The sequence below is a fragment of the Pituophis catenifer genome, unplaced genomic scaffold, assembly GCF_029215685.1.
Source record: "Pituophis catenifer annectens isolate HBS135680 unplaced genomic scaffold, rPitCat1.0.hap2 SCAF_14, whole genome shotgun sequence".
NCBI lineage: Eukaryota > Metazoa > Chordata > Lepidosauria > Squamata > Colubridae > Pituophis > Pituophis catenifer.
This window is the reverse complement of record NW_027256894.1, coordinates 18,342,374-18,368,970: the sequence shown is the minus strand read 5'-3', so window position 1 is coordinate 18,368,970 and position 26,597 is coordinate 18,342,374. Positions and strand designations below refer to the sequence as shown.

Sequence of the window (26,597 nt, the reverse complement as noted above, 5' to 3'; positions counted from 1 at the left end):
TCAGTTTTGCTTTTCCTATTGCCAATCTTCTAGATATAAGTCTTCAGTCTTCTTCCTGTAAAGTTGGCAAAGCAGTAAAACAAGTTTATTTAAAAAAAATAAAAAAATTTAGTCATGTAGAAATCTAACACGGTTTGCTGCCTGTATTTTTTTTCAGTAGAGGAAGGCTTTTTAAAACTACAGGTTGAAGTAGTACAGCGCACTCAACAATGTTTCCTGCCTGAGCAGGGGGTTGGACTAGAAGACCTCCCAAGGTCCCTTCCAACTCTGTTATTCTATTCTGTTCTATGTGAACAGAGAGATAGCTTAAAATTTTCCACCTCCTGCTGCAATAGTTTTCCGTTTGCAAGAAGACGGTGGGGTAGTGCTTTTTCTTCCTCCTTTTCTCTACTAAATTGTGGTACAGATTTGCTAATCTTCTGTCTTCCCGTTCTTGCAAATTTAGCAAGTTAGATATCTGAACCTTGCAATCTGAACCCAGGGTGTGCCATAATTGAAGGACAGCAACTCGGTTTCAGCCAGAATTGTGTTTTTATGCTTCTTTTTGAAATAGCACTTTGTCTTCTGGCGATGAACTGTCGCCTTCTCTACATTTATGCAATCAAACCTGAAAGGATAATCATAGTGCCCCATGATTATGCCAGGCCAACAATGCTGGCTGGGGAATTCTGGGAGCTGTAGTCCACACATATAAAAGTGGCTAAGGTTGAGAAACACTTGCCTTAACTTCTCTGTGCCACACTGGCTCCGTTGACATTTTTTTGCTGCCAGAGCAAAACTTGTCTCCTTTACTTCCTTAGCGTTCTTTGCCCTCAAATGGCCTAATTTCTATTAAATGTTCAAGAAGGCAGGTTCTGCCTTTGGAAGACTGAAGTTTATTGAGTCTAAAAAATGGTGGGGGTAGGGTTTGATAGCTGTGAGCATGTTACTACTACTTTACATATTGTATAAAATGATGCAGAGGTGGATCGTGTTGTGGAAATTATGTTTGGAAGGTGTAAAACAACATAATTTGGACAAAGGGGGCCAGAAACCGAGCTGAAATCGCGATAATAGTGCTGACAGGTGCTGGATCCAGTGGGCTTGATCCCCCCCAAAAAATTATTTATTTTTCATGTTGGAAAGAGACCTTCTCTGATTGCTAGAAGAAAGGGAGACATTGGCTGAAACCCAGGGAAAGCATTCCCAATGTATTCATTCGTGCTTAATTTGGTATGGAATGTTGTTATAATGCTGCTTTGGACTTGAGTAGCTGGTACTACTTGTAGTTGAGTAGCTGAGGATACATGACTGTTTTTCTAACAATAACGTTTCTGGATATGTCCTGATTTTATATGTTAACAATGTACCTAAATTATTGAGTACAAACGTAAATTTGTATTATTCAGTTGCATTTGTTACTAACGTTGCTTTTTTAAAATCCAAAATGATGTTTAAAAAAAATTAGCGATGCCCTTACACTCCTCCTGTGGGGGGTTTTTTTAGTTGATTTGCGAAGCGTATTGCACCCTGTTTTTGACAATTCTGAGTTTAAAAATACCTATTTTTACCACCACTGGTGCCTTTGAGAGATGCATGCCTCAAGTGAGTCTTATGATGCGAATGTTTTGGTGGATAGTTTGGTCTGGTGATTTGCTCATATGATCTTGAAACGCAAGAAAAAATTGCTTTAACACTCTTGTTGTTTCGGTGGAACAGAATCCTGCTGTCAGTCCTCCTTTTATCAAAATTTAATGAGTTTACAGTTGAAAAACTTCAAAGGCTGTCTCATCGTCTGGTTGTTCCAAGAGTTTGTAAGGTTCAGCGAAGAATACTAGATGCCATTTAATTATTTTTTTGGGGGAAATCCCTCTGTGTATTACTTATATCAAGTTATTCTTTCCATGAGATAACTTAAAGAGTTTTTCAAGCCTGTCTGATATTTCTGGCAATTATGAAATTGAAGTTCCTTGAAGTGACTTCTTAAACTTCTAGTGCAGAGGTCTTTAAACTTGGCAGCTTTAAGACTTATGGACTTCAACTCCCAGAATTCTCCAGCCAGCATAGCCAGCAACCAACATAGCTGGCTCGAGAATTCTGGGAGTTGAAGTCCAAAAGTCTTAAAGCTGCCAAGTTTAAAGACCTCTGTTGTAGTGGATGTTATTACCTTAAAACAAGGGTTTTTTTTTTTTCATTTTTTTCACTTTTTAAAGAAAAGTCTTCCAATTTTTTGAGGAGTAGATGATTTTCAGAGGAATAAATATTGGTTTTCTTTTCTATTGCAGACCAGATTAAAGTCTGAGGGAAAATCTGTGCTATTCAATGGCTATTTGGTCACGAACCACCTTGAGTTACAAGCATATAAAAATGGTAGGATAAAAGTAAAACAATATTAAAAATATTTCTACAACTATTTCTCAGGTTTTGAAGCAAATATTTCACGGATCCTTTGCAGGACATTGCTACCCAAGCAAGCTGCGTGCAGTATAGGCAACAATATATAAACCCAAGTTTGATTCTCTTAGGTGGCATTGGTTGAAATTCAGGTGAAAAAAGAGAACAATTACAACTCAGCCAACTCCTGCAGCTTAATTATTAAGAGGATTCTTTGCCGCGGTAGGAATATTAACGCAGGAACCCAGGTGATCAAACTCGCACACCGTGAGCATCTGTTAATGGCAGACCTTATTCCTTTAAATATCTCATGTAGTGGGCGCAGTGGGTTTTGGTTGTCTGGTTTCTATGGAGATGTGTTCCCTTGGTCCTTGTTGTTGCAACTGGTTGATGTCGTGGTTTTCCCAGCAGAGATGCACAAGATTCCAATGTTGTGGCATTAGAGCAGTGCTTCTCAACCTTGTCCACTTCAAGATGTGTGGACTTCAGCTCCCAGAATTCCCCAGCCACCATATGCTGGCTGGGGAATTCTGGGAATTGAAGTCCACACATCTTGAGGTAGCCAAGATTGAGAAACATTACCTTAGATTATTGGTGAGAATGGGATTGGCAATTAACATTAGCAATGGTCCAACAGAGCAGGACTTCGAGACAGAAATATAAGGCCCCACGTGCATTTTATTGTATTTATTTATTTATTTATTTATTTATTTATTTATTTATTTATTTATTTATTTGTTCGATTTATATGCCACCCTTCTCCGGAGACTCAGGGCGGCTTACAATGCGTTAAGCAATAGCCTTCATACTTTTGTATATACCTGCTTAGTAGGGCTTTCGCCCCCCACCCCCAAGCAGTGTTCTTTTTTTTATACAAAGTCAGCTTATTGCCCCCACAATCCGGGTCCTCATTTTACCTACCTCGGAAGGATGGAAGCTGAGTCAACCTTGAACCTGGTGAGATTTGAAGTCGCAATAATTGCAGGCAGCTGGCAGCTAAGTGCTATTTAATAGCATTTTAGTCCACTGCTCCATCAAGGCTCCTTATTCCCCCCCCCCCCCCGCTTTGTCCCAAAGGCTTTTGTGGCAAGTCATAATATGAATGTGGCAAGTCACCTTCTCTTAACATATTTATTTTTCTTTTGTCAACCAAAGATAAAATACATAACGGGAAAACTGTTTATGGAGATTCTCAGTCATCCAGGTTCATGGTTATCCCCAAGGTGCTTTTTCAACTTTCTGGTTTTTCTTTGAAGACTTTTCACTTCTCATCCAAGAAGCTTCTTCAGCTCTGACTGGATGGTGGGGAATGGAAGGGTTTATATTCCTTGCAGACAGCTGGTCATTTGCATCCTTTTAGAGTCATTGAGGCCACTTGGAGGTTTGTCTGTATCCTCAGGAAACAAGAAAATCCAGTTGTCTCTTGAAAAAGCACCTGTTGGAAGAAATATCCTTCTAGGTTCAGCTCCAAGTGGGGAAAAAGACACTAGAAACATGGAGACTGCTTGGAAAGGTGGTTTAATGGTGGACAGGATCACATGGTTTGAGTTCCTGAGCAGAAAAGGGGCCGAGATGCTGCGATTCCCTGGGTTTTATACCCTCTCTGGCTTTGAACTTCTGGGGCCCAGAAAAAGTATCCTGATTGGTTGTCAGACTTCCAGGGGGCGGGGGTCTTAGCTAGCCTTGCTGGCTGATGTAATCTCCCCAGGTGCCGTGTGGTGAGTTTCTGTTGCTAGATGGGTCCTATTGTGTTGCAGATGATGGTCCATTGACAAAGGTGGGGGGAGGCAGGAAGCTGCTTTGTCTTTAAAACATGTTTCTCCATTTCTCATCCAGGGAAATATAATATTCTGCCTTTTTAAATATTTCCTAAAATATTTCATTCTTCTAGGAGAGGGGTGGGTGCTAACTTTCTACACACCTTTGGAACAACTGTGACTTGGATGACTGAGAATCTCCATAGACAGTTTTCCTATTCTGTATTTTATCTTTGGTGACAAAAGAAAAACAACTACGTTAAAAAGAAAATGTGACTTGCCACATTCATATTCTTTTCCTAGGATTGTTAGATGTGATATTGATCCTATAGGTAGGTAAATAAGACTGCCTCGAATGCCAAGTACCGTAATTTGTAAAGTCTGTGTAGCCCATAGTAATTAAGCTTTGGGGGTTTTTTTAATGGCGCACAGCGAGCAGAAAATCTGTAACAGCATGATCTGCAATTTCTTTTAGAAAGGTTTTAAGTTCTTTGTTCCCTACTGCCGTTCTATGTTTCAAAATTCCCAGAAGGTTAAGACATATGCAGTAGTGGCGGATATCTGTAGCTCTGGTGTGCAATAAGGGTGAAGGTTTGTTCTCCGAGCTTGTGAATTGGTTTCCTAATGTTTCGTTACCAGGCTAGGCAACATCTTCAGCGGAATTTAGGGGATGTCAGTTTCAGTATTCCGAACTGGTTAAGACATATTTCAGTAAACCTGTACTATTCAGGTACTATTTTCCAAAGCCCCTGAGGGCAGGACAAAAAGCAATGGGTGGAAACTAATCAGTGAGGGAAGCAACTTAGAACTAAGGAGAAATTTCCTGACAGAACAATTAATCAGTGGAACAACTTGCCTCCAGAAGTTGTAAATGCTCCAACACTGGAAGTTTTTAAGAAGAGATTGGATAACCATTTGCTTGAAGTGGTGTAGGGTTTCCTGCCTAAGCAGGGGGTTGGACTAGAAGACCTCCAAGGTTCCTTCCAACTCTTGTTATTCTATCTATTTATCTATTTATCTATCTATCTATCTATCTATCTATCTATCTATCTATCTATTTAATTTATTATTCATATTTCTATGCCACCCACTCTCCAAGGACTCTGGGCGGCTTACATCAAAGACAGTATACTAAATAGCATATTGCCCCCAACAATCTGGGTCCTCATTTTACCCACCTCAGAAGGATGGAAGGCTGAGTCAACCTTGAGCCGGTGAGATTTGATCCGCTGATCTGAACTAGCAGTCAGCTAAAATAGCTGCAGTACTGCACTCTAACCACTGCGCCACCTCGGGTCTATTCCTTTCAGCTACAAAGAGTTTTAACATCCATTAATAAATAGAAAGAATGAAAGGTCTTGGATCTTCTTTTTAAAAATTATTTTTATTTGTACATTTTTCTTTAACATATATAAGTATTTAATAAACAGTATATTGTCTGGGTCATTTTATATATACATAATAATAGTGATGGCAATATTCTTTGCTTGTATATAATAGCATTCTTCCGATTTTTAATTTCTATTTTTATTATCTAGCCATTGGTAAAACAAATCTCAAGTTAAAAAATATTCTGTGTCGTCTTTATACTTTATCTTTAATGTTAACCTATCCATTTCCGCACAGTCTAATATTTTTTTGATTATATTTTCATCTGGAGGAGTTTCCTCATTTTTCCAATATTGTGCAATTCTTGCTGCCTTCAAAACATGCAATATTAAATATACCGTTTCCCCCAAAATAAGACATCCCCTGATAATAAGCCCAATCAGGCTTTTGAGTGCATGGCAATAAGGCCAAGCGCTTATTTCAGGGTTCAAAAGAATATAAGACAAGATCAAATTTTCAGGGAAACACGGTATATTCCCTTTATTATATATTTCTCGCGAAATACTTAAAAATATTTCTGGCTTTAAATCTTTATGTTGCTTTATCATTTTCTCTAGCCATGTATTTTATTTCTGTCCTTTTTTTTTCTTTTTTTTTTTTTGCCTTTTGTCTCAGAACTTCTGTGGGCTTTATCCTCCTACCTATCTTTGCTAATATTTGCTGGGGCTTTAACTGATTCACCTTTTGGATGGGGTGGATGTATTTCGTTGTGGACTTTACTTATCTACTATGCAGTCCAACACATTCTTGTTCAGTTTTTTTGCAAACTGAGTTTGAGGGGGAGATGTAACTCTGAGTTTGGTAAAAGAAAGATGGAATCTTTTAAAGGGATTTCTCTGGAAAATGAGGACCTAAAATGGAGTTTTGCCCAGCCAGTGGAGAGCCCAAATTTGGTATTAATTAAGGGAGAAAAAGATCAGAAATACATAATATTGACTTGAGAGAGGAGCTGCAAATGTTGGTTGGTAAGTGTGGTTATGCTCCTATTTTAAATTCCTTCAAAACCAGTTAACTGTTGTAATTGTTTTTTTTTGTTTTTTTTTAGTATGCGAGGATTTGGATACCTGATTCAGAACTAGTGTGGAAGTCGGCAGAACTTTTGAAAGATTATAAACCAGGAGACAAAGTCCTGCATCTTCGACTTGAGGATGGCAAGGTAATGTTAATTTTACCCTTATATTTAGTAAGGTTTGTTATACTTTGATTCTGAATTCTTTGGTTTTATGATATGACCCTATTTATTTGGAATTTGCATCACCTGCTACCAAAGTCTTCCAGTTGGCTTTAAAGTATCCCTAAAATAAAGTAAAATAAATAAAATAAAAACCATTAAAAGAGTACTTTATTAAAAGAGTACTACAGAGGAATTATTGAGACTCTCATCTGCACCTCTATAACTATCTGGTTTGGTTCTGCAAGTCAACAAGACAGACACAGACTTCAGAGGATAATTAGAACTGCGGAAAAAGCAATTGCTACAACCTGCCTTCCATGGAGGACCTGTATACTGCACAAGTCAAAAAGAGGGCTGTGAAAATATCTACAGACCCCTCGCATCCTGGACATAAACTGTTTCAGCTCCTACTCTCAAAACAAGGCTATAGAGCACTGCACACCAGAACAACTAGACACAAAAACAGTTTTTCCCCCGAACGCCATCACTCTGCTAAACAAATAATTCCCACAACACTGTCAAACTATCTACTAAGTCTGCATTACTATTAATCTTCTCATGATTCCTATCATTCATCTCCTCCCACTTATGACTATATGACTGTAACCTTGTTGTTGGTATCTTTAAGATTTATATTGACTGTTTCCCTATGACTATCATTAAGTGTTGTACCTTATGATTCTTGACGAATGTATCTTTTCTTTTATTTACTCTGAGAGCATATGCTCTCAGAGTAAATAAAAGAAAAGATACATTCGTATCTTTTCTTTTATGCACCAAGATAAATTCCTTATGTGTCCAATTGCACTTTGTCAATAAAGAATTTCTATTCTATTCTATTCTTTATGTACTACTACCTTGTTTCCCCAAAAATAAGACCCTGTCTTATATTTTTTTGAACCCTGAAATAAGCGCTTGGTCTTATTGCCATGCGCTCAAAAGCCCGATTGGGCTTATTATCAGGGGATGTCTTATTTTGGGGGAAACGGTATAAACCATAACAACCAACTTGAGAAAAACGTTTGTAAGCTGCTATAGAAAAACTTTATATCTTTAGGATCTCTTTCTTAGATGTGTGAATTAAAAGTTTCTTTTTAATTCACACACCTAAAGAACGTTGTGGAAAAAAAACTACAAAATGTTCTCCAAATGTAATTTATGTTATTTTTGTTAGGATATTGAATATAAACTTGATGCTAAATCTAAGGACCTACCACCCCTGCGAAATCCAGATATACTTGTGGGTGAAAATGACCTGACAGCACTCAGCTATCTTCATGAACCTGCTGTTCTCCACAATCTCAAAGTTCGATTTATAGACTCAAAACTCATTTATACATATTGTGGTAAGCACAGATCCTCTGAAGTCTCTCTCATGTTATTCCTCATTAGTGTTGGTAGGAAAGTGGCCCGTTCTAGGCCAAGAATAAAGAAAAATTGCAGTTCTGAAAAAAAATATATTTCTTTCACAACTATGGGGGCCTGAGTTTATTTTTAAAATCGTGAAACCTCTATGTCTTCGCTGGTTGCATAAAACCGCAATTATGCAATGATTGCGTTTTTCCAGTCTTGGCATGGGTTGGTATCAAGTAAGTTTGTAGAATAGACACGATAACTGTCACATATACTCAGGCATGAAGCTTACCTAAATTTGTAGATGCTATTTTAAACCTTTACTGCATGATTATTGAGCAAAGTCACATGACACATCTATGTTTTCAGTTGTTGGGATGATCTGTGCATGCAGTGTGTGTGCATCTGTGACACAGTTATAGATCTTTCATCAGTTTCTTGAAAGTTGGTGCAACAAGGGAAGTTCTTCTAAAAAATGGGAACATCTTAAAAATGCATGAGAATTAGGAAGAGATTTAAGCAGAGTTTGTTTAATAAACTTTCTATAATTTAACTAAGGTTTTCATATGCCTTTTCCCTTCTCTATAGATTACTATTCCCGTTCTGTTCTTTACAAGTCTTCTTGATTTGTCGTTTGTATTTCCAATAGCCAGTTTAGCCATTTCAATTCTTTCCTGCCTGGTCCTTTAGTTCCCTCTAGTGTTCATTAGCAACCTTCACCGAGCCTCCTCATATGGGTTTAGTTCTTTTTTAGTTATCTCTCTCTAGTATAATGATCTATATTTATATAGTATAATGAAAAACATACCTGTTTTTCAAATCTTACAGCAAAAATAATATTCCAAATCTCTCTGGTCTCCCAATCTGTTTAGAACTTAATCTTTTTGCTTTTTTGCAAACTGTATATTATTTTGAATTCTTAAAACCCCATTTAATTTTTTTTTTAAATTCAGAGAAAGTAAAATCAGGTATCTAATTAAATCCACTATTTTGAAGGTCTCGAATATCCATAAAGTCGTTAAATTGAACATTTCCAAATGTTTTTAGAAAGTGAGTTAGAGCTTAGAATCCTTACTAAAGTGTCCTTATCAAAGGCTCTGTTGGTGCTGAGAATATAGATTTTGGCTCCTGGCATTCAAATCCATGGGGAACTATTCTTTTATGGTCTCCTCGTGAGGAGTTGGCATTCAGAGCAGTTGTGGGTGATCTCCTGTTCACTCCATTGAAGGACTGGTCTGCCTGCCGGTCCTTCATTCTTTGTAATAGTCATTGCTCGCTCATGGAGATGTCTCTAGTCAACCATGACTCACACTGGAAGCCCAGTCTCCTACAGATGACCACTCAAATTACATTCTGTATGATATCAGCTACATCATTTAGCCCATGCACTGACAAAGTATAAGGGGAAATACTTAATTATTGTGGTGGTTGCAGTTTAACATGGGCGAAATCTTTCCTGAATTAATTCCACTGCTTTTCCCTGTCTTTGTTATTATTTTGTTTCAGGTATAGTTTTAGTTGCCATCAATCCTTACGAGCAGCTGCCTATCTATGGCGAAGACATCATCAATGCCTACAGTGGCCAAAATATGGGGGACATGGACCCCCACATCTTTGCTGTGGCTGAGGAGGCATACAAACAGATGGCCAGGTTTGTGGGATGGGGGTGTTGGCTTTTCACCAACTAGCTTTGTGGAACGAAGGGGGTTGTTGTCATGATAAATATAGTTGTTGTGGCCCGTCGGCTGCCAGCAGAGTTGGCAGCAGACTCAGACGAGGAGGAGGTGGAGGGAGAACCTGGGGCAGCTTCGGAGCCTTTGGAAGGCTCTGATAAGGAAACAGCATCAGAGGCAGAACCAGGGCCTTCCGTCCTCCCCCAGGTGGAGAGGCAGCTGTCTTCAGGGCCTGAGCTGAGTGACAGGGAGGAACAGAATGGGGCCCATCCCAGATGCGTGTATGCGCAGAAAGGAGAGGAGAGGAGAGCAAAGGAAAGCAATAAGCCGGTTCTCAGGGAGAGGCAGATGCAGACGATAACTAGCCCCTACCTGGCTGGTCATATCATCACCGCTACCGGCTCGGCGGAACCGGGAGGAACCCACCACTGCACATGACCACCTAGCCACACCCACTCAGTCACATGACCACCTAGCCACGCTCACCCAGCAGGTCCAGTTCCCCCAACAGTCTGAGGGACCGTGAATTGGCCCCCTGTTTAAAAATTTTGAGAACCCCTGAGTTATAGGGTTTCCTGCTTGAGCAGGGGGGGTTGGGCTAGAAGACCTCCAAGGTCCCTTTCCATCTCTGTTACTCTGTTAAATGATTTTTGCTTCTATTTCAGAGATGAACGGAACCAGTCCATCATTGTAAGTGGGGAATCAGGAGCCGGGAAAACCGTGTCTGCCAAGTATGCCATGAGATACTTTGCCACCGTGAGCGGGTCTGCAAGTGAAGCTAATGTTGAAGAGAAAGTGTTAGCTTCTAATCCTATAATGGAGGTAAGACCAAAATATGTTTTTTTTTAAAAAAAAAAAAACAACGAAAAATTAGAGAGCAATTTTGCCACTGGATGACTTGTTTCCCCTTTACTGCTTCAACCATACTGGATTGTATATCAGATAACTGATTTAAAATTTTAGGGGCTAACAGTTTGTGAAGGAAAACAGGAAAATGTTGAAAAATATAAGGAAAAAGAGAAATGGATGGGGAGGGAAAGGTTATATAATATATATATATATAAATAAATATATAAAGGATTTACATACACTAGCCTGAAGATGATAGATCTATATTAGTCTCCCAATAGGCAGCAAAATGCTAGCTTGCTGTCTGAAGACGCCTAAGATAGTGGATGTGATTTCACTGAGCTATGGCTAAAAACTTGGTTTACGGTAGGAAAATACTTGGCTGAAGAAAAATACATACATACATGCATACATACATATATACATACATACATAACATACATACATACATACATACATACATACATACATATATATATTCTCCCTGATGATATACATACCAGATGCAGAATATTCAGGAGATCTACTGACAAATCCAGCGTCCCCTTTTTCTTGAATGTTTCAAAATCTATTTTTTTTCTTGTTTTAAGCATTTCTTGAAACTCAAAACCAAAAGTGGAGGTGGCCCTAATGCAACTTTGTCAGTGGTGTTTTTGATGTATTCAGAGCTCAGGTAATTCTGCCTGGTTTGCTGTGCTGTGTGGAATTTGCAAGCAACTTCACTGAGTAACGATTAGTAAAAATGTATACTAACCAATAGGCATGCCGTGTGTGCATTTTCACTTTTCCTTCTAGGTGTATAAAGATTCCTGACCTGATAGGGCAGGGGTGAGCAACTATGGCAACTTTAAGACCTGCGGACTTCAACTCTCAAAAATCCTGAGCCATCATAATTTAAAACATGCATTAATATTTATTTTTTGACCCTATGCAAATCCCTTCACTACATCCCTGGTGATGTACAAATGCAATCATTGTTATCCTCCACCCTCAGTCTCCAACAAAACCTCTGATTCAATCTTAGAATGAAATAGCCCATGTTTGTGAGTGTAGGCTGCACTGTCACTAACATGCAGTTATTGTTAACAAAAATATATGGATGCATTTTCTGAAAGAAGGTCTGTTGGGGTAGTGTATACTTACCTTGTACACAGTTTTTAGTAAAACAATTCGTTGTGCCCACACAAAATAGATCTGCTTGTGTCTAGTAATATTGTATGCATGTGAATATGCTAACCGGAGACATGGTATAGATTACATTAGGGCAGGGGTCAGCAACCTGTGGCTCTGGAGCTGCATGTGGCTCTTTCATCCCTCTGCTGCGGTTCCCTGTCGCCGGTCGGCTCCACAATTGATAGGGCTTTTGGTTAGGACAGGTAGAGGAAAAAGGACGCCATACTAGGAGACTCTATGGTGGGGGAACCGGACTTCCCGGCGGCAGGGGAAAAAGGACGCCACGCTAGGAGACTCTGGTGGGAGGAACCGGACTTCTGAGCGGCAGGGGAAAAAGGACGTTGTGCTGGGGAGATTCCATGGTTGGGGGAATCAGACTTCCAGTCGGCAGGGGAAAAAGGATGTCGTGCTAGGAGACTCTCTGGGGGGGAGCCGAACTTCCGGTCAGCTCCAGAATTGAATGGGGGCTTCCGGTTAGGACCTTTGTGGCTCTTTGAGTGTTTAAGTGTGCCGACCCCTGAATTAGGGGTAGAGGCCTCGCTTTTAAATATGATTAAAAATTGGCAATTGTTAAAAGAATAATTCTCAAGCATGATGTAGTCTGTCTTTCTTTTTGGATATGCACATGTGTTCTCAGAAAACCCTAATCTTACAAGAGGCATCCTCATCCCATGTGTGTGAGAAAGAAGCATTTCTTAAGGTGCCGTTTATAATGGGACTGGTTTTTTTTTTTAAAAAAAAGTTTTCTGACCCTGTCCTCTTTCCTTCTCTACAGTCTATTGGCAACGCTAAAACCACAAGAAACGACAATAGCAGTCGCTTTGGGAAGTACATTGAAATCGGTTTTGATAAGCGGTATCGAATCACAGGGGCTAACATGAGAACTTACCTCCTAGAAAAATCGAGAGTGGTATTCCAGGTAAAGTGGATTCCACCTTATTTTGAAGTTGCATAATGGATGAGTTGGGGAATAAAACTTTGTATCTGATGGGTTACACCTGGAGTGGGATGTTGTTTGGTTTTCCTCACTGCAATCTAGAGTAGGAATGGTTAATTTAAGGAAGAAAGGTACCGTATTTTTCGGAATATAAGATGCACCTTTTTCCCCCCTAAAAGGGGGTGAAATTTTAGGTGCGTCTTATACACTGAATGTAGCCCTGCCCACCCACTGGCCCCCACCCTTTGGCCTCTGCCTCGCAGCAGTTACCGCCTTGCAAGCAAACAGCAAGAAAAAACAGCTCCTTTCAGCTTCAGCACAGCCTAATTAGCACAAGTTGATTGGATCGGCCTCCCAACTCTCAGCTGATTTGTTCTCAGCTGTTTTGCTCAGGGCTCTGCTGCTTGCTGCAAAGAGGTAAATTGCTGGAGCAGATTTTTTTTTTCCTTGTGCTAATCAAGCTATGCTGAAAACGAAAATGAAAGTAAAGCAGGCTGTTTGCTGTTTGCTGCAACGAGGCAAGATTGCTCAGAGGCAGATTTCTTTTTCTTCTTTTCCTCACCAAAAAAGGTAGGTGCGTCTTATACTCCGGTGCGTTTTATACTCCGGTGCGTCTTATACTCTGAAAAATACGGTATCTGTACATCTATTGTTCCGGAGGGAGTCTCAAGAACCAGTGGAAGAAATCAGAAGGGAGCAAATTATGGGTTGTTTTAGTCAAAACTTTCTCAGGATAGTACAGTATGTGTCATACAGAAATTCATCCATGGTATATACTATTTCTGTGTATGTATTTGTGTGTAATTCATTTGTTCCTGGAGACAGCTGTCTGTGTGGTTGCTAAGAGTCAGCACTGACGTGCTAGTTCATGTCAAATATAATCTGTTTGCATTAAAGGCGGAAGAAGAGAGAAATTACCATATCTTCTATCAGCTTTGTGCTTCTGCGGCATTGCCTGAATTTAAAGCTTTGCGGTTGGGTATGTAACGGTATCAGTTGTACCACATTTTGGCATTTACCGAAGTACTTTTATTATCTATTAATGACCATCTGTCTTCCATGTGCACCCAGTGCTATCATATTATCAACATTTTACCAGTAATAATTTAAGAGAAATCGTTATTTGCTTGATCCCTCTGACTGCATCGGATCTCTGATTTTGAACTTTGAACTTAAATTGGGTTTGATTCCAGGAGAGTCTAGTTTAATTTTTATTTTTTTTAATAATTTCAGCCTTCAAAGCAAGGGGCATAAATTCTTAATAATGAACAACTAGTCAATTTGCTTGGCTGCAGTTACTTGACTGTTGCATGAAAGTCGTAACAGCATTTTGAAGTGTGTTTTGTTATAAAAAATAATATTGTTTTTGGGCTGTTGGTTTTGAGCTCCGAGCTTGGCAATTGGGTTGCAAACGTTTTGTCGCCATTCGAGGAGACTTCGTCAGTGCGCTTTGAATTGTGCTGGTCAGAGGAGCACAATTCAAAGCGCACCGACGATGTCTTCTCGAATGGTGATAAAACATTTGCAAGCCAATTGCCAAGTTCGGAGCTCAAACCAACAGCCCTACCAACCAGTAGTGGGTTTCAAATCCTGTTGCTACCAGTTTGCTTGTGGGTGCACGTGCGCCCACACAGGCACGCAGCGCTTCTGCGCCTGCACAGAAGCATCCGGGCGGGTGGGCGGAGCCTCCAGCCACCGCTACCAGTAGCAACCCATCACTGTTACCAACCCAAGCTATTAATATTCAAGTACATTTCAATCTTGTTTTTGTTCAAATAGGGAATGCAGGCTATTTTCACTATACAAAACAAGGGGGAAGCCCAGTAATTGACGGAATTGATGACGCTAAGGAAATGCTTAACACTCGACGGGCTTGCACTCTTTTGGGTAAGCACGCAACTCTTCAAGTTGCTTCACTTAGGATAACTAACCCAATGTTGCATATTATTATTTGCAAAAAACCCCCCAAAACCTAAAAGGGTAAATAGCTGCTTAAGAGAAGGTTCCACTTACAGAGCATAATAGTTTGCAAAATGCAAATTGTTCTGGAGAGCTTGCTAACTACTATTTGACATCTCAAAGGCACCGAAGAGGAATGGAGGAGGAGCAGATGTCTGTTTCAGTGACAAATAGCTTGGCTTTCTGTGCAGCTGACTTTCTGAGAAAAACAAGATTTGAAGCACTGTAAGGCTGTCGTATTTATTGCTTGGTGCAAAACTCACAATTCTTTCACTAAGCGCATATGCCTTGTCGGTGGATAAAAATACGCAGTTATGAAAGTATTGGTGCATTGCTTTGAATTGTAAAAATGCTGCAGTGGTCTACTTTAATTATTCAAAAATGTGATGACATTAGCATAAAAACCATTTGTAAGAAGGCAAATATTAAAGGGGGGCTTATAAAGCAGAGACATCACCCTGCCAACAAAAGTGCGTATAGTCAAGGCTATGGTTTTCCCAGTTGCAATGTATGGCTGTGAAAGTTGGACCATGAGAAAGGCTGAGCGCCAAAGAATTGAGGCCATTCGAACTCTGGTGCTGGAGAAGACTCCTGCGAGTCCCTTGGACTGCAAGGCGATCCAACCAGTCAGTCCTAGAGGAGATCAACCCTGACTGACCGCTCTTTAGAAGGCCAAATCCTGAAGATGAAACTCAAAATACTTTGGCCACTTAATGAGAAGGAAGGACTCACTGGAGGCGAGCCTAATGTTGGGAAAGATTGAGGGCAAAAGAAGAAGGGGACGACAGAGATTGAGGTGTCTGGATGGAGTCACTGAAGCAGTCGGCATGAACTTAAATGGACTCCAGAGGATGGTAGAGGACAGGAAGGCCTGGAGGAACGCTGTCCATGGGGTCACGATGGGTCGGACATGACTTCGCAACTAACAATAACAACAAATGTAGATACATAGGAACATTTATAGTTTATAATGATAAAAAAAACCTGTTTGCATCTCTTGCAAGTGGGAGTCTGCAGTCTGAATACTGGATGTGGCTGTAAATTCTTGCCTTTTTGGTAAAAAAATAAAAGGGTGACCACCTCACTCAGTGATGAATTGTTACCTTATTATTAATTATACTTTGTATTGTTCTTGTTTAGGTACTTAATAGGTTGTTGTTAATCAAGGCAACTTTTTTTTTAAATCTTCCCTCCCCAATACAACAGGCATTGTTGATTCCTGTCAGATGGGAATTTTCCAAATCCTTGCTGCTATTCTTCACTTGGGCAATGTGTCCTTCACATCTCGAGATGCTGACAGCTGCACAATACCTGTAAGATCCAAAATACTTTAGATATTCTCGATCCTATTAATATTGCTAACCTCCCTACTCTTCCTTGTGTATTTGTGTGGTAGTTGTCTTGCCAAAATGGAGATAAGATAAGATGCATGTCCTCCATCTCTTCTATTTTTGTTTTCTTTTTAGATTCCTTCTCATTTTGCTTCAGAGTCCATCTTTCCAACTGGAAAGACTTTCTCTTTAAATCTAAGGCATGGTAGGGGGGGATTTTGAGTGGTGCGGTGGTCTAGGGGTGAAGTTCTCACCTCACAATCAGGAGGCTGTGAGTTCGATCCTAGGTAGAGGCAGATATTTCCCTCTCTGGGCACAATGAGAATATATTTGCTGAACAAAGCTCCGCACTGGCGACAGGAAGGGCACCCGGCCAATAAACACTAAGGTCCATTCTGACTCCACCCCATAAGGGATTATAGGTTTGTTAAAAGAAGAGGATGATGGTAAGGAGGGATTTTGGCTGTTTGAAAATATTTAGATGACTATGTCAGAGTGTAGGCAGCATAACTAGTATTATGAGATAATCCCAGGAGCAAAACACAGCACACAGAGCCTTTAGATAAATAACAGTGGTTTTATATACAGCTAAATATTTGCAGCCTTATACATGGTTAAATACCTTTATCATACAGCTACTGATACACAGAGAAGGAAACGCCCTCTAATGACTTCCCTTATATAGGCAGCTTCTTACCCAGCTTCTTAAAGTGGCAGTAACTCTGCTGCCTCAGTCCCATTGCATCAGCTTCCAGTTGCCTCCGCTTACAACCTCTCATCAGCTTACAGCTATTAACTTTTCATACCCTGACACTCCTCCCAGTTAAAGCTGTACATCTGATAATCTGAGGAATTGTTACGAATACATGTTGTTTTCAACTCTTATGGTCCTTGTAGCCTAAACACGAACCCCTCAGGATCTTCTGCGATCTCATGGGAGTGGAATATGAACAGATGTCGCACTGGCTTTGCCACAAAAAGCTTGCTACTGCCACAGAGACCTACATCAAGCCAATTTCCAAGCTGCAGGCTATCAATGCTAGAGATGCTCTTGCGAAGCATATCTACGCAAACCTTTTTACCTGGATTGTAGATCATGTGAACAAAGCTTTGCAGTCCACTGTGAAACAACATTCTTTCATTGGCGTATTGGACATTTATGGGTGAGTGGTTTCCGTCTCAGTATTTTCATCCAGTTTCGTACCATTGTAATGATTTCAAGTGGTATAGTAGAAAAATGATAGATTCAACCTTGAGCTATAACTATTTTCCTTCATTGATAGATTTATCTAAAACAATATCTTGAAGTTTCATAGAATCAGGTTACATAACAGACAAACAAAATAGCTTACATCGAGAAGAACTGTTTTTTTCCTCCCTGGAAGGAAGGTAGACATTGGGTAAATATTTTTTGTTTGTTTGTTTTTGTCTTGCCATTCCTTTCCATTTTAATACAGCTGAAATAATTTTTTTTAATCAAGTTTTATTGATTTTATTGATATTCACCTGCATATTTTTATGAACAGAGTATTGGCCATATCATATCTTATACAACTTATCATATCCAAATACATTTTACTTACAGTTTCTGCCAAAATCTCTTTCCAAGTTTTTTGATCATATCTTAATATTTCTATGTTTATTTATATAACAAACATCTTCATTCACCCTCAAATTCTAATTTCTCTTTTTTTTTACTCATATTTATTCTCTTTTATTTTTTAATTATTCATTCTTTATCCTAATACATTTAAACATGTATTCGGGACAGCTGAAATAATTCAGTTGAAGCTTTTACACGTCAGCCTTGCCACGGGTTCGTTGAATACTTGAAGATACGCTGAAAGTTGATTTTATTTTTCAGGTTTGAAACATTTGAGATCAACAGCTTTGAACAATTCTGTATAAATTACGCCAATGAGAAATTACAGCAGCAGTTCAATATGGTAAGTAAGAAACTTGGGTTTTTTGGTGTAATGCTCTCCACCCACGGCTTAATTATCCACTTAATAATCAGATTTTCTGGATTAGTGGTTCAGAAGAAAATCTTTATCATTTTCTAGAGGGATAGCTGTGTTAATCTGTTGCATCTGGCAAAACTGGCTGTCCGTTTCAATTTCTGTATCAGCGTTAAAGCCCCAGGAAAAAACACAAAATGCAAAGTCAGTACCGTAACCTTGCCCTGATGATCCATATTCCTCCCTCGCCCACAGCACGTCTTTAAGTTGGAGCAAGAAGAATACATGAGGGAACAAATTCCTTGGACCTTGATTGATTTCTACGACAATCAGCCCTGCATTAATCTCATCGAGGCCAAACTGGGAATTCTGGATTTGCTGGATGAGGAATGTAAGGTAGGTCAGTCCAGATTTCCCTGTAGAAGAATTTCCGCAGAAAAGCAAAGCAGAAAGAGTTAACCTGCAATTACTGCAGGTTCGAATCTCTCCAAGGCTCAAGGTTGACTCAGCCTTCCATCCTTTCTAAGGTAGGTAAATTGAGGACCCAGTTTATGGGGGCAATAAGCTGACTTTGTATAAATATACAAAAGGATGAAGGCTATTGCTGAGCACATTGTAAGCCGCAATCAATCAATCAATCAATCAATCAATCAATCAAATGAATAAATAAATAAATACCCATTTATATCCTCACCGGTTTAGTGAGATGTCTTTTTCATCTTGTTCGGCACAATTTGCCTGATGGTATGTTCCGTGAGTCGCGTGGCTCCTGCCAATCCACAGCTTCCATAAGCTTCCATTCCCATTATTTGAACGCAGTATGGGGATGACTCTCACCCTGGTCATCACTTCGTTACCCTCCTACCATCGGGAAGGAGATATAGAACCATAGCCAGCCGCACAAACAGGCTGAAGAACAGTTTTTATCCGTGGGCTGTCAGTCCCCTGAATGAGAAATAACATCATAACTACGTAGTATGATGGGACTGGAGGGCCGGCGCAATGTGTAACATGTTCACACTGGTGCAATAGGACTGGGTGTTTTGTTAATATGATTTATTGGGTTAGGGATTTGTTTGTCTTCACTGTGAGTTGTATTGTGTTGGGGGTGCTGCACTGAGGGAGCTCCACCAATCTCATTGTACCTATGTTGGGCAGTGACAATAAAAATTTGAATTTTGAATTTCAGTAGCTTGAGTTTTGCCCGGGGTCATTTCATGTGTCTCTTTTTACTAAACTCTCCGAGATAGAAAGGGGTGCACGGCTCCCCTTTGGGCAGCACTAAAAAGCCAATTAAAAATGTTACAAAATTCCTGCACAGGAAAAAAAGGGAATATCTCTTCCTTTCGCAAGGGCACCTTTTCTGTTACTACTGTTCACCCCCCCCCCCCCCGTGGCTGTGTTCCCACCAGAAATGTGAAGTCACCTCCCCCTCTTTCCCTTCTCTAGATGCCTAAAGGTTCAGACAACAGCTGGGCCCAGAAATTGTACAATACCCACTTAAATAAGACGGCACTTTTTGAGAAACCTCGATTGTCCAACAAAGCTTTTATAATTCAACACTTTGCAGATAAGGTAAAGGATTTTGTTTCCTGGGTGATGATGTGGATATTACTTTTTTCTTGTACTTGGCTTGGTCTATCAAAAGATCTTTTTGTAGTTGTTATTGGGAGGAATTCTTTAGGCAGAAAATATTTGACAAGCAATTCAACCAAGCGAGTATGCTTTGCGTTGAGTATGATGGCTTCCTTTATTAACTACCGCAGTCGGAAACATTGGCAAAGCTTACAGATTTAAATCTGAAATTGGAAATCTCATAAAACAGAAGACTTTTGTGCTTATCTGGGTATACCCTATCTTTCTGGGCCACTGATTCCATACTAATAATGCTATAACCATTGTTTGGTAAAATTGGATATTTGCATTTCCAGGTGGAGTACCAGTGCGAAGGATTTTTGGAAAAAAACAAAGATACTGTCTATGAAGAACAGATCAATGTTCTCAAATCAAGTAAGGTTAGTGTTGAAATGATCCTCCCTGCCACTTCACTTAACCATCACAATCCTATAAAGACTGAATTTTCGTCATCGTTTCTGATTTCAGCCCCTACAGAAGAGCAGGATGTATTCTAACCAGTTACAGCAATGAATAGGTACAATATGACAGTTTACTCCTTTCTGAACATATTATAGGAAACTTGAGAACATAATTAAAAATCAGAAAGGAAGCGTACTTTCCTCCTCCTTGTCTGATTTGGGTTACCTTTCTTGGAAGCTTACAGACTTCTAGGCATTTGAAAATAATTCTCTTCCCCTGTAATCTCTTCTTTAATGGAAAATTGTCCTGCTGTCAACTCGCAAAGCATCCCTGGCCTGTTCTCAAGTTGCCATAGGCAAGGGGGATTAAAACTTGGGCCACACATTTTCTGAATAGTTTTTATCCCAGAGCTATAATTGCACTCAACAATGAATTAAAAGGCCACCATCAGTGAGCTGTTGGACAGTTTTACTTGGTCTGTTGTGTGAATGTTTGGGTGGTTTAGGAGTGGAGAATTGTGGTGGGTGGGAGTGTGTTTGGGGATTGTTATGTGTGTTGGACTTGGTCTTTGGGTGTTAAATGAATTTCGTTGTATGGGTATACTGTGTATACACGTACAATGACAATAAAGTTATTTATTTATTTATTTAAACTGACAAAGCAGCATGGCAGCCAAAAACAAAAGCGCATTCCAGACATATCTCTCTCAAGGCTGTCTCCCAGGGTTACCCACAGCGGCTGAAGGGGAGTGATCACATGGACGCGAATGGGATTGATGACACCCTGGGGGGAGGAGGGAAACAGGGTCATGATTGGGGTGTAAATTACATGAGGTCAGAGTTGGCTTCACTTGGAATGTGCCAACATGAAGCTTCTAATAAATAACTAGATTTCTTTTGAAGCTTAGCTCAAGGCTCATGATTTAATTAAGGCATCTGTTGGAACCTGACACCTGTATTTCAGTGAAGGTGCCAATTTTTCTCACAATTCACAAGGCAAAAGAAAAAGGAGCGAGAAGTACTAGGTGTCAAACTTCACAACTGTTAGATTGAGCAACATATGGACAGTTTCTGCAGCATTTACTTGGTGGAAGAGCCTCTCTTGATCTGTTTGTGGCTGCATGATTGGAAATAACTTTTTGCTCTGATGTAAGCCTAAAAGATTAGGAATGTCATATCTGCAGCACGCTTGGAGTGAGTTAAGCAGTGTAGATAACTGCTCTGCAGGAACAGTGGAGAAGGTCTTGCATCACCAAGTTCTCCTTGTCAGTAAGCTTTACAGATGCTTCTAATTGGCCTCCGTGTGGCACAGGCTCCTGGGCCAGCTGCGCCATTGCTCTAATCTAGAAAAGGCCATTCTTACATTCTTGTGCTCATTTAAATCAACATGCTTTATAAAGCAAAGCTAAACTACCGTATTTTTTACAAGCATCTGGAAAGCAATAAAACCAACCCACGAAGGATAATCTCTTTTGCCTTTGGTTCCCCTTTTTATTACATTACCTCAGGGAAAAACTTTCTCTTTCCTAACTCAGAGGTGTCCTTTTTTAAACAAACTCTTGCGTCTGAATCAGTTTAAGATGCTGCCTGAGCTGTTTCGAGTGGAGAAGACCATCAGTCCCACCTCAGCCACACCATCCGGTCGTACCCCATTGTCTCGAGCGGCCGTGAAACCAGCCAAGTCAAAAATGGCCCAAGCAAGCAAGGAACATAAGAAAACCGTGGGGCATCAGGTAAAGGAAACATATCGTATTTTTTGGAATATAAGACACTCTGGAGTATAAGATGCACCAAGATTTCGAAGAGGAAAACAAGAAAAGATACAGTTTTTGGCCTCCACGGGTCGCGTTTTTGCCCTCCTCAACCCACAGGAGCACTCTGCAGGCTCCTTCCCCCCCTCCCCCCCAAAAGAGGGTGGAAAAGTTACCGAATACAGCCATTTGTATTATAAAATGGGCCTGTTTTTGGCCTCCCATGCGTTGCATTTTTGCCCTCCCCAGGCCCCAGGAGCACTCTGCAGGCCTCCCAAACCCTCTGTGCATCCCATTTTTGCGAAAAACGGGCCTGTTTTTGGCAAAAACGGGACGTGTAGGGCAGGTCTTTGGGAGGCCAAAAATGGCTGTATTTGGTATATAAGATGCACCAACATTTCCACCCTCTTTTGGGGGGAAAAAAGTGCATCTTATACTCCGAAAAGTACGGTATTGCATTTTTCTCTGCTCCGGGCTGTTTTTCTGGATTGTGCAGCCCCACATTACTCAGGGCTGTCCCTCGTGACAATGGAGGATGAGAGAAGAAACATTTTCTGTAACCTTTTGTGGAGAAATAGTGAAATTTTCCCCCCACAGTCTACTTCCACTTTTTAAAATGATCTTTCCTTGTCTATTAGTTTGCCACTGCAGATACACTTTCTAGTAAAGTCTTACAAAGAGCTCAATTAAGGGTTTAGGATTCAGGTAATCCTTGACTTAATGACTGCAATTGAGCCCAGAATTATGGTCGTAAGTTGTTGCAGTCGTTAAGTGGGTTATCACATTATCAGTTTACTGCTGGGTTTGTTAAGCGAGCACCATGATTGTTAAGCAGGTGTGGCAGTCATAAAGTGAACCTATTTTCCCCAGTGGGTGTTTTTTTGCCAGAAACAAAGGAAATGCTGTTTAAAAAAAAAAAACCCTACAGAAAACCATGGTCATGTGACCATGGGATGCTGTAAGGAGCTGCTTGTCAGGTGCCTAAAATTCAATCCTGTGGCCATGTGGGGCAGCCATGGGGCCATCAGGACTTCAAAAGTGGCTCATAAGTAGCTCTGGGGACGTCCGTCATAACTTCGAACAATCACTAAGCGAGGATTACCTGTACTTCTTGGACTATGACATAGGTCTGATCTGGATTTATTTCAGTGACGAATACAGATACAGACTGACTTAAAAAAAAAAAAGTAGAGTAGATGATTTGTCATTTATGTGAGAAATGGCTGCACGGAGAGGTTTCAGTCTAAAGAAAGAAAAAATGCGTCAGTGGCTTCCTTGTACATTTTTTCCCCCTTTTCGATCTTTCCTATAGTTCAGAAATTCTCTGCATCTCTTGATGGAGACCCTCAACGCCACGACTCCACATTACGTTCGGTGTATCAAACCAAATGACTTCAAGTTTCCATTTATGTAAGTTTGTGATGCTGTCGTATTTGCCCTCTGAACGTATATTGTGTGTTCCGACCCAGGCTTCCCCAAAAAGCACGAAGCAGAATCCTGGTCCCGACAAAACCCCTTTTGTTAAACAAACAGTGGATTCCTCTCATTCACCTTCAGCCAAGTCTTTCAAGGGAGAATTTACAGTCACAGACTTTACCTGGCTTGGAGAGCTGCCAGGTCGATATCTTCAAAACTTGGCAAGGAGCCTCGGAGAGTCACAAACCAATTAGGCGAACTACAAACTCCCTCCCGTTTCGCTCCTCTTTTATTCCCTCTGGCCATTCATCGTCCACCTGTGGCCTTATTCCCAAGTCGACCCTTGTTCTTTAGTTGTTCCCTTCGTCTGGCAACTTTGCGCATGCGCACACTGGGAACAGGCTACAGCAGTTCATCTGCTTCACTGATGTCTGACTCTGAAGGCAGCTGATAACTGGCATCCGGCCCTGGCCCTCTCTCTGCCTCCGATGCAGAGCCCTCATCAGAGCCTTCCCCAGACTCCAGGACTGGCCCATCTTCCTCCCCAACCTCCTCACTGTCCGAAGCTGCTGCCAGCTCCTCTGGCTGCTGGCGGGCCACAACATTGTGTTAGAGAAGAAAAAAAAACCCAAACATTTGCTCAACAAATCTCTGCTAGAGCCATTTGGGAAGTCAACTTATTTGCAAATTTTTGCTATTCTTTGGGCAACTCATCCTTTCCCTCACAATAAAAACTTCTGTTCTGTGATCACATTTGTGTCATGAATGACTCTGTACTGTGTGTTTGTATGTAGGTTTGATGAAAAGCGGACTGTACAACAGCTGAGAGCTTGCGGTGTGCTGGAGACAATCCGAATCAGTGCAGCTGGTTTCCCTTCAAGGTGAGCACATCACGCATCAGATGTGGGGGGGATACAGTTTGCATTTCGAAGGTCTTTTCTGATTGGCTAATGTCACCTTGCCTCTTGGAACCAGGTGGACCTATCAAGAATTCTTCAGCCGCTATCGTGTCCTGATGAAGCAGAAAGATGTCCTCAGTGACAGGAAACAGACATGCAAGAATGTCTTGGAAAAGCTGATTCTGGTAATGGATTTATGGTGCTTTAATGCCTGTAAAGTTAGCCCATGCTGGATGGATCCTTGTCATTTGAAGGATGAGCAGTAATGTGGTCTCCAGTCTCCTCTACCAATGTGCCTCTTAAGAAGAAGAAGAGCACAAGAAGCGGAGGACATTTTATCAGGAAAATACCGTATTTTTCAGAGTATAAGACGCACCTTTTCCCCCCCTAAAAGGGGGCGAAAATTTAGGTGCGTCTTATACACCAAATGTAGCCCTGCCCACCCACTGGCCCCCACCCTTTGGCCTCTGCCTCCCAGCAGTTTACATCCTTGCAAGCAAACAGCAAGAAAAAACAGCTCTTTTCAGCTTCAGCACAGCCTAGTTAGCACAAGTTGATTGGATCAGCCTCCCGACTCTCAGCTGATTTGCTCTCAGCTGTTTAGCGTAGAGCTCTGCTGCTTGCTGCAAAGAGATAAATTGCTGGAGCAGATTTTTTTTCCCCTTGTGCTAATTAAGCTATGCTGAAAACAAAACTGAAAGTAAAGCAGGCTGTTAGCTGTAACGAGGCAAAATTGCTCAGAGGCAGAGGGAGATTTCTTTTTCTTCTTTTCCTCACCAAAAAAGGTAGGTGCGTCTTATACTCCGGTGCGTCTTATACTCCGAAAAATACGGTAGCATCGTATGAAGACTTCTTCATCTTGATGCAAATGAGTTATCACACTTCCCCCCCAAAACTGCTTTCAGTTCCTGGGGAAAATGTTAGAACTGCAAATTAGAAAAATCCAATGTGTCGCGTGCAATCTGACCTTTGCCCGGGGTGTAGAAATCAAAGTACAATCAGAGACTTAACAAAGCAACCATATATATGTTTATGCAGAAATAGTTCCCTCCTCACGTTGAATTCAGTGGGGCTTGTCTCAGGTAAGCGCATATATAAGATTGAAAATCCATCCATCCCATGGCAGCTAAATGGGATGAAAAATCCTTTATATGTCCCATAGAGAAGATGAATTAATTTAGATTCCTAATTAAATCTTCCTTTTAAACTTTGACACTTTGGTATATTGATATACGTTTAACCCGCCTGCTTTTTGGGAAACTCCGCACGTGCTTAGAATGAATTCCCTAACATAGAGTGAATAATTAACACCCTCAATTTTCTTAACAATCTGAAATCATCACGACGTGTTAAGAAATAGAACGGCACAATCCAGCTGTTTTGATCCTTAAAAAAAAATATATTTTTTTAATATACTCTGCTGCTTCTGCATAACATCACCTTCATGATCTTGTAAGATACTTTTAATCCTTCTATTATTGAATCCGCTCTTGTCTTTTTATTTATATTGCAAAGTGGGTCAAGTTCCGATACTGATTAAACTTTTCTTTTCTGAAAATAGGACAAGGATAAGTACCAGTTTGGGAAGACAAAAATATTTTTCCGGGCTGGTCAAGTAGCTTATTTGGAAAAAATAAGGGCTGATAAACTGAGAGCGGCTTGCATCCGTATCCAAAAGACTATCAGGGGGTGGTTGATGCGAAAGAAGTACCTGCGCATGAGGAAGGCAGCCATCACCATTCAGAAATACGTCCGTGGATACCAGGCACGATGGTAAGCTGATCTTCCTTAGGATGGTGTGCTGTAAATAGTTTTGATAGAAGAGAATATATGTAGCTCAGGGTTGAACTGTGGGGTCCTTGGTGCTCTCTGAGCTTGCTTGTTTTCTTGTAGACGTTTCATTACCCAATTAGGTAATATCATCAGTGGTAGAAGGGAGTGGGGTTTGCTCTCTTTTTATATATTAGTAGCTTGTCCTGTCAGTATCGGTGGGAGTGATCTTGGTGGTTCCTTGATTAAGTTGTTGTTTATTGTTAGCTTGTTTGTGTCAGTTGGTAGTTCCTTGATTGGGGTACTGTTTACTTCTTGATTATTGATCTAGTGTAAATAATTCCTTGCTATCTGCTCAGTTTCCCTGAAAATAAGATTATTATAGGCTACATATTGAAAGGTAGGCCTGGGCCATTGGATATTTCAGAAGACACATGTGTTCTGTTTTATTTATTTATTTATTTATTTATTTATTTAATTAATTAATTAATTAATTAATTATTTAATTTCTATACCGCCCTTCTCCCGAAGGACTCAGGGCGGTGTACAGCCTAATTAAAACACAGACAATATTTAAAAATAATTAAAATTATTAAATAGTAGGCCCAATTTATAAAACCCCGAATTTAAAAACCCAATTTAAAACCAATTAAAATCTTTATATTGATAGCCCAGCCTGGCTATGTTTTTGCTGCCTGCTTGGAAAGCAAGAAGTTGTAGAATGCCCGGTGGAGCATAATACAGGGTAGATGAACTATTTTTTGTTTGATTAGGGGCATGAAAATTAGTTACACGCTTG

The 26,597-nt window shown here is 40.4% G+C and overlaps 1 protein-coding gene across 3 annotated transcripts in view; it reads left to right on the top strand.

Moving 5' to 3' along the window:
* The first annotated feature begins 9,620 nt into the window (after window positions 1-9,620).
* MYO5A (myosin VA) overlaps window positions 9,621-26,597 on the top strand; it is a 47,856-nt gene continuing 30,879 nt past the window's right edge. For all 3 annotated transcript variants that reach the window (XM_070953744.1, XM_070953746.1, XM_070953745.1), the window contains exons 1-16: window positions 9,621-9,697; window positions 10,385-10,541; window positions 12,517-12,660; window positions 13,576-13,657; window positions 14,458-14,565; window positions 15,844-15,950; window positions 16,866-17,131; window positions 17,833-17,914; window positions 18,182-18,322; window positions 19,376-19,501; window positions 19,858-19,941; window positions 21,537-21,695; window positions 23,026-23,123; window positions 23,924-24,010; window positions 24,105-24,213; window positions 25,590-25,801. In XM_070953744.1, the coding sequence (XP_070809845.1) occupies window positions 9,636-9,697; window positions 10,385-10,541; window positions 12,517-12,660; window positions 13,576-13,657; window positions 14,458-14,565; window positions 15,844-15,950; window positions 16,866-17,131; window positions 17,833-17,914; window positions 18,182-18,322; window positions 19,376-19,501; window positions 19,858-19,941; window positions 21,537-21,695; window positions 23,026-23,123; window positions 23,924-24,010; window positions 24,105-24,213; window positions 25,590-25,801 (2,024 nt within the window). In that variant the 5' untranslated portion in view covers window positions 9,621-9,635. The remainder of the gene's footprint in view (window positions 9,698-10,384; window positions 10,542-12,516; window positions 12,661-13,575; window positions 13,658-14,457; window positions 14,566-15,843; window positions 15,951-16,865; window positions 17,132-17,832; window positions 17,915-18,181; window positions 18,323-19,375; window positions 19,502-19,857; window positions 19,942-21,536; window positions 21,696-23,025; window positions 23,124-23,923; window positions 24,011-24,104; window positions 24,214-25,589; window positions 25,802-26,597) is intronic.